General features: G+C 37.7%; 1 protein-coding gene across 3 annotated transcripts; it reads right to left on the reverse strand.

Annotated features, from left to right (window-relative positions):
- Nucleotides 1–32: 32 nt before the first annotated feature.
- On the reverse strand, nt 33–6,603 carry LOC128885782 (3'-5' RNA helicase YTHDC2-like). Of its 3 annotated transcripts, none has more exons than XM_054140065.1 (8): nt 6,419–6,603; nt 5,618–5,836; nt 5,356–5,549; nt 1,491–3,582; nt 1,028–1,414; nt 690–940; nt 279–619; nt 33–195 (listed from the first exon to the last, which is right to left on the reverse strand). In XM_054140065.1, exons 2-8 carry the CDS (start codon nt 5,812–5,814, stop codon nt 184–186), a joined length of 3,474 nt encoding a protein of 1,157 aa, XP_053996040.1. In that variant the 5' UTR covers nt 5,815–5,836; nt 6,419–6,603; the 3' UTR covers nt 33–183. The 3 variants fall into 3 exon arrangements, with proteins under 3 accessions (XP_053996040.1, XP_053996041.1, XP_053996042.1); XM_054140066.1 differs by having other exon boundaries at nt 6,172–6,603; XM_054140067.1 differs by having other exon boundaries at nt 6,437–6,602.
- Nucleotides 6,604–6,837: the final 234 nt, after the last annotated feature.

Consider the following 6,837-nt stretch of genomic DNA (forward strand, 5'->3'; position numbering starts at 1 on the left):
CATCATGGTGGTAATTCGTCTCTTTTACCCTGTCTATTTGAAACGTAATTTATTCAACTTTTATCAAGTTCACGTGAATACAGGAATACCATTGCGATTTTGCAATGAGTTACACATAGGAACCAAGAGAATAAAAACTTCTTATAGGTTGTACATAATAAAATATTCTTCAATTATCCGAATTTAAAAATTTCTCTAAAAAAAAAAACGAATAAATTTTAGGTTAATGTGCAAATGGTTAAAAACAAGTAGAATGTTAATAAATCGAAAAGATTTACCTCTACAAGATCGTCTGTTCTTCGAGCATTGGCAGGGTAATAATCAACAATTAATGGACGCGGTCGTTGACCAATACCAGACGGTTGCTGCAGTCCACACGATTGTTCTTCATTTGTAATTACATTTACTAAGGTACTCACTACCTTTTCGTCCAACTGTGACATAGCTTTGTTCGGCGTTTTCATACGCCTTAAAAATAAAGCATTCCACTTTTGTCTTAAATGTAAGAAAAACCGTGCGGTTTCAGGATCAAGTTTAAATACAACCCAATCATCGAGTTTAAAAATCGTTCCTTCGTTGCTTTCATCGACCTCGGAATCTGACTCGCTTTCTGGTACAGCTGTATCAATAATAATATACCGATAACTTATAGTGTCACTCCAAATAACACGCAATACGGTACTACTTACATTCAGCTTCGTAAATTACGTCCACGGATAGTCTCGCTGGACCACAGAACAATGCCACTGTTAGAGGATTAACCAAAGTAACCATTTTTACATGACAAAAACGTCCTGTACGACTCATTTCTTCGTAAAGTAACCAATCGCAAGGTATAGTCTCTACATTAGCTGCATGTGTTTGTGCAGACGTCATTCTCGGTGACTTTGGATAATCTCTTAAAGTCGACGATGGATGGAGAAATACCTTTACTTCTTTTCTAAAAAAATTCATTATCGAGGATGCAAAAAGAAGTAATATCGAACTATGCAAAAGTATGTAGAAAAACAGAAACAAAATGACATACTGTGTCCTTAATTGCATATGTTCCCGGTCTACCCTTATTAGATTCGGATATAAACCAGCAGTCAATGCTGCTTTCACTACCGCCCAATTTTCAGAATTGGAATTCAAGTCTCTGATATCTCCAGGTCCCCTAGCCCTAACAAATCCGGATGCACGAAGTTGGCCAAGAAGTTGAGTGCGCATCCCTACTATCATTTCCATCACAGCAGCGGAAATAAAATTTTGTTCGCAAAACGTACGTTCTTTGCCGCTTGCGCGTGCATTTTGCCACCCTTGAAAAGCACGCAATACGACCATATGGTCAGAATACGTATTAGTTGCAAACCTCTTACGAGCCGCAGTTGCGCCTCGCTTCTGCGATGGCTGAGAGGGTAAAATAAAGGGGTCCCTAAAATTAATTATTCGACATAAAATTATTTCGACGACGTTGATTAATGTTTGCATATAAAAAGATATCTACTTACTTATATGCTAAGCTACACACAATGGTTAAAACTGGATCTAAGCATTTCAGAACTACAGCGTACAGTAACATCTTCCCAAGCCGTGGTTCGACTGGTAAATCAAGTAAATGACTTCCTAATTCGGTAAGATCTTCCCATGGATCTAGTGCGTCGATCGTTTTTAGCAATTGAACTGCATTTCTAGTTACTATATTTGAGGGTGGTTCGAGTGCTCGATCCAAAAATTCTGCAATGGGTGTATTTCCCGGTGCTAAATGTTTTGTATATAAACATAATTCTTGCAGGGGTAATCTTAATATTTCTGGAGTCTGATAAGTTTGCATGCTGTTGTACCGAATCGAAGAGAACAAGCGATAACAAATGCCTTCCCTACATCTTCCCGCTCTACCTTTACGTTGTTTCGCGCATGCTTGAGAAATCCAATTAGATTTAAGCATGCACACTCCTGATATCGCATCAAATGACTTTTCTTTAACTTTTCCTGAGTCAATGACGTAAACAACATCGTCGATCGTAATACTTGTTTCAGCTATATTTGTCGATAGGATAATTTTTCGTGTTCCTTGTGGGCTTGGTTTAAATACTTTCTTTTGATCGCATGTTTGCATGTTCGAATGGAGCACGTATAAACAGTATCGCATACCCTGATTCATTTCTTTTTCTTCGCTATTAATTTTATCGCGCATAGTCACAATGTCGTCATATCCTGGTAAAAATATCAAAAGAGAACCGGCAGGCATTTTCAAATGAATATATAAAATTAACCGTAAAAGAAGATCGTAATTAATATTTTCATCATTAAACGTATGATGATACACATCCAATAAAAGTTTATCTTCTTCTGAAAGTGATACATCTTTGGCATGCGTCACTGTATCATCGTATAGCATGCAGTCGTAAGTTTTCATATAAGCTTCTATTAATTCTGCACATTCAGTTTGATTCATGTTTCTTGCCCAATCTAATGCAGTCCATTCATTGGCTGCGCGTAGATTTAAATTAGCACCTAGATTCAGAAGTTGCTCGGTAGTATTTATACACCCTCTACCGGCAGCTACCATCAGCGGTGTTACGGATGTTGCGGAATGTTGATAGTCTACAGAAACGTTCTCAGAAAGTATGAAGTACAAAAGTTGTGCAAAACTATCTTCCCCACCGCGTAACCATGCATCGGAAATACTTTTATCCATTTCCTCTATTAACCAAGGTTCTAACTTCACTTTTTCTGGAATAGGCTCGCTTTGATGAGCTAAAATCGGTGCGGGCAATACACATCTATCAGTCATAGCATTCGATCCTGATTGTTGAGGTTTATATTGAGTCCAAGTTTCTAAAACTTTACGTTGAGCCTTTTTATTCATTAGCTCTTTTCTCTTCGAAACCATTTCTTTCGTCATGTAACCGGTTATCTTCAAAACGTCCTCGAGAAAATACGTATCTACATCGAACGATCTACCCAAAACATTAACAACTGCGCATTTATTGAAATATTTTACAAAAATGTTGACATCCAATGTAGCACTCATGAGTACAAGCTTCAAGGTTCTATTTTTCAGCAGTGCATCTTTCAGGGCAATCAGAAGAAAGTCGCAGAATCTATCACGTTCGTGAACTTCGTCTACGATTACGTGCGTAACAGTACTTAACGCAGAATCACCCGCCATCAGAGTTCGAAGCAATACACCATTTGTGCAATACATCAAAAGGGTTTTTGGAGCAACTCTGCTCTCAAGTCTTATCTGATAACCAAATGTTTGACCAATCTTTTCGTCTCTTTCAAATGCTACTCTTTCAGCTACAGACACGGCGGACAGTCTTCTCGGTTGAGTGCAAATAATTCTACAAGCTTGATGCCTTTGTTGGCAGTGCTCGAGAATAAATTGAGGTACTTGGGTCGTTTTACCGCTACCCGTTTCACCACCTATTATGACCACCTGATTTGCATTTAAAGCATTAAGAATGTCTTCTCTAACACTGAAAATTGGCAGTGATTTACGAAAATTTAATACATCGAAATTGGTTTTCAATTGCGGTATTTGTGGCACGCTGTTGTTTAATCGACCCATTGCTTTGGTATTTGTATTCACCGAAACTAAAATTTAAGGACTATGCAAGTACTTTCAAAATTTAATAAATTATATATATTAACCCTCTGTGGACAATATGTAGATATATCAAATAAAATACTCGTACCATTTTTTCTATACAATAAGCAATTCTATGGAAACATTGTCTCAAATCGATACAAAATAAAAAATTAATTTTTTTTAATGTATGTAAAAAGTTAAATCTATTCAATGCCGACGATGTCTCCTTCGAAGTACCCCCCCTTTCGAAGCTACAACCTTCTTTCAGCGATCTTCTCTCTTTCGGAAACGCTACTTGTATCCAACTTCCGGAACAGTCGCTTCGTCGCGTTCCTTTCATTTGCTTCGGGTCATCGAATCTTCTTCCCTTATGAGGATTTTTCGATTTGGGGAATTGTGGAACAGAAATCGCAGGAATTTGCTGGATAAGTTGCAATGTGTGACCAGATGAGCTGTCGTGGTGCAGTACCTAGCCGCCGCTATTTGTTCCAGATGGGTTCTTCTTAGTAGTATTCTTTCTTCACAGTCTGACCTTTGGGAGCATATTAGTGGCGAATAACTCCTTTTTAGTCGAAGAAAAGCATCACCTTAATGTTGCTTCGTCTCTCACGCGCTTTCTTTGGTCACTTTCAACAGATCCACAAACACTTAAATCACCTAAATCATTCTTTAATCTAAGTAACACTCGCAGATTCATCACCATACACTTTCCATACCATTTGAATCATTTCCGAACACGAATAGCCAAGTTTATGGCAAAATTTAATGCACACAATACTCAAAATACAAAGTATACTAAACAATGAATAATTCATTTAAACAATAACGCATCCAGGTACAATGTTAAAGCACAAGATCGGATACTTTCCGGACTGATCTCGTATGTATTTGATTTGTTAGCCAGACCGAGCATTCTCTGTGGACCATTGTACTTGGGCCCATACGGGCGGCATTACGTGCGAGGTAGGGATAGGCCGGCCTCATTCGAAAAGTGTATGAGTTTGCCTACCCCTAACTCTACTAAATTGCTAGATTTCAAATGTTGGACCCTGAGGATCTTCAGTCTGGTGTTCTCTAACTCCTTGGACCATGTAATCACATGCAGGGGAGTTTTATAGGACTGGTTGGGTTAACTCTTAGTCCCAATCTTGCCAAATATATTTCAGTGTGCCAATGCTCCATGACTAGATCAACTATAAGCCTGTACCTAGCACGGTCCAGTTTCACCAGAGTATTACCTCTCACATTAGATGATTCCCTTAGCATAGCTCTTGGGTGTCTCAATGTCGGTTTATGCGACAAAAGGCCTTGAAAATGTCTCTTGGTCCACAATTTATTCAGTTCTCTGGTATGACCGACCGAGATACCCAAGGAGCGCACGATTGCCTCTTTGGCTCTAGCTAACTGGGTTAATAGGCCGATGCACTTCTTGGTAGTCCATGAGGTCACTACTACACTGTGTAATACCCATAACACGACCAAGGTGTCACTGCATATGTATATGTGCTTGCATCTGTATCCTCTGTCCAGAATCGATCTGGCGCAAGCACAGATCGTAAACGTCTCCGCTTAGGATGCGGACTTAGGTTAAGTCCGCCCTAGCTCCGTCCTCTATACTCCCGCCCCCATAATTTTTTCTAATACACGCAAGATGAAGTTACTTTGGCTTTTGACTTTATACAAATCCAAACGGAACTAAGTATGGGTTTACATGGCAAAAAATACTTCACAACATATGTCCACAAAAGGTTAAACATATGTTAAAACAATATTGATACCATCTGTATTAAGAGGTCGCTCTCGTTCGATCGGCGGTAGTAAATCCTGGCATTCTTTCTGGTTCAATGGAAAACTTTGTAGTAAGTTGTAAATACTCTGTCTCGATGCCTTCTGTAGCTTAATTACAGCATCAGCTTGAACTATAGTTGATCCCTCTCTTTTGTACACCGTTAAAAAGCGATTTGTACCTTTACTGTTGGAAAAGAATTTATGATTTTCATTGTAATAAAATCGAAGTGTAGACTACTTTTTTATATTTACCCTCTGCTTTTGGATTTTAGTCCAAGTTTGTATGCAAGTTTATGAATGTATCCTCTCTCTTCTGCTGTATAGGATGATGGAAATTCTAATTCTTTTTGATCTGAGGTTTCCAATAATTTCTTCATTGTTAAATTTACAGCAATTCTAGTATCTTCCCCAACAAAAGGGGCCTTCTTACGATGATTTCGACGTGGCATGGTGTATATTCACAGATTAATTCTGAAACAGAGAGTAAATATTGTTAACATGGAGCGTTTTTAAGTCTTTTATATCTATATCATGAAATTATTAAGAATGTTATAAATAATAACCCTTTGACTGCAGTCTTGCGGAAAGGTAAAAACAGAAATAAAACTGTTAATTACTAATGATTATGTTTATATAGGATTTGCAAGTGATAGTTAAATAATACACAGTACTCGCAATCAAAGGGATAAAGTATTAACTTTATAGTATATACTTTGAATTTTGACTAAATTTTTGACTATATCTTTATTCTTATATATACTATTATTACATATACTATTTTTAATGTAAATTGTAACAAATCTCACAATATCTCAAGACAGCGAGTCAAACGTGTTTTGAAAACGACGATAACCTTGAAAAATCTAATAAAACAAATACGTTTAAAACCAACGATTGTGATAGACGTTTGCTATACGAATACGTCATTGTAAATTTTACTTCACGAACTACATCGATCACAAACACTTTTCTCAAAATATTGTCAACAACGATGTAATAATATGCGTTTTAGCTAACAAAAAATTGTATTTGAACTTGCAAAAGTTAAACGACCTTGTCGAAGCACGTTACCCTTTCCGACGACTAATACTATAGGTAAACAATACTATCAATGAACTAATAATGACAGATGTTGCAACGTTCGTGATTGTTTCAAAATATTTGTAATAAAAATGCACTACGTCAGGATAACGATCCGCGATAAACACAGACGAATAATATTTATGTTGTCGTTCCGAGCGTTAACTCCCCCTATAGAAACGAAGAAGCTCATTGGCGTAACCATTTCTGTCGGTAAAAATTATTTTCGTCAAAGTCCGCAGTCGAAATTCGTGGCAGCAGTGTCACCACAGAGTAGTTCTCTCTCCTCAATCATACTCTGTGGTGTTACCGGTACAGAGGAGATGTTAACAAGGTTATGTTCCCCCAACAACAGATAGTGTTTCCATCGTTTCCACGAGAGATTCGCCAAA

The sequence above is a fragment of the Hylaeus anthracinus genome, unplaced genomic scaffold (genome assembly GCF_026225885.1).
Source record: "Hylaeus anthracinus isolate JK02 unplaced genomic scaffold, UHH_iyHylAnth1.0_haploid 11981, whole genome shotgun sequence".
Classification (NCBI taxonomy): domain Eukaryota; kingdom Metazoa; phylum Arthropoda; class Insecta; order Hymenoptera; family Colletidae; genus Hylaeus; species Hylaeus anthracinus.

Coding starts and splice junctions, on each gene's coding strand:
- LOC128885782 (XM_054140065.1), bottom strand. CDS start 5,814: ATGCCACGTCGAAATCATCGTAAGAAGGCCCCTTTTGTTGGGGAAGAT. Junction 1,415..1,490: donor GTGTGTAGCTTAGCATATAA/GTAAGTAGATAT, acceptor AATTAATTTTAG/GGACCCCTTTATTTTACCCT. Junction 941..1,027: donor CATATGCAATTAAGGACACA/GTATGTCATTTT, acceptor GAATTTTTTTAG/AAAAGAAGTAAAGGTATTTC.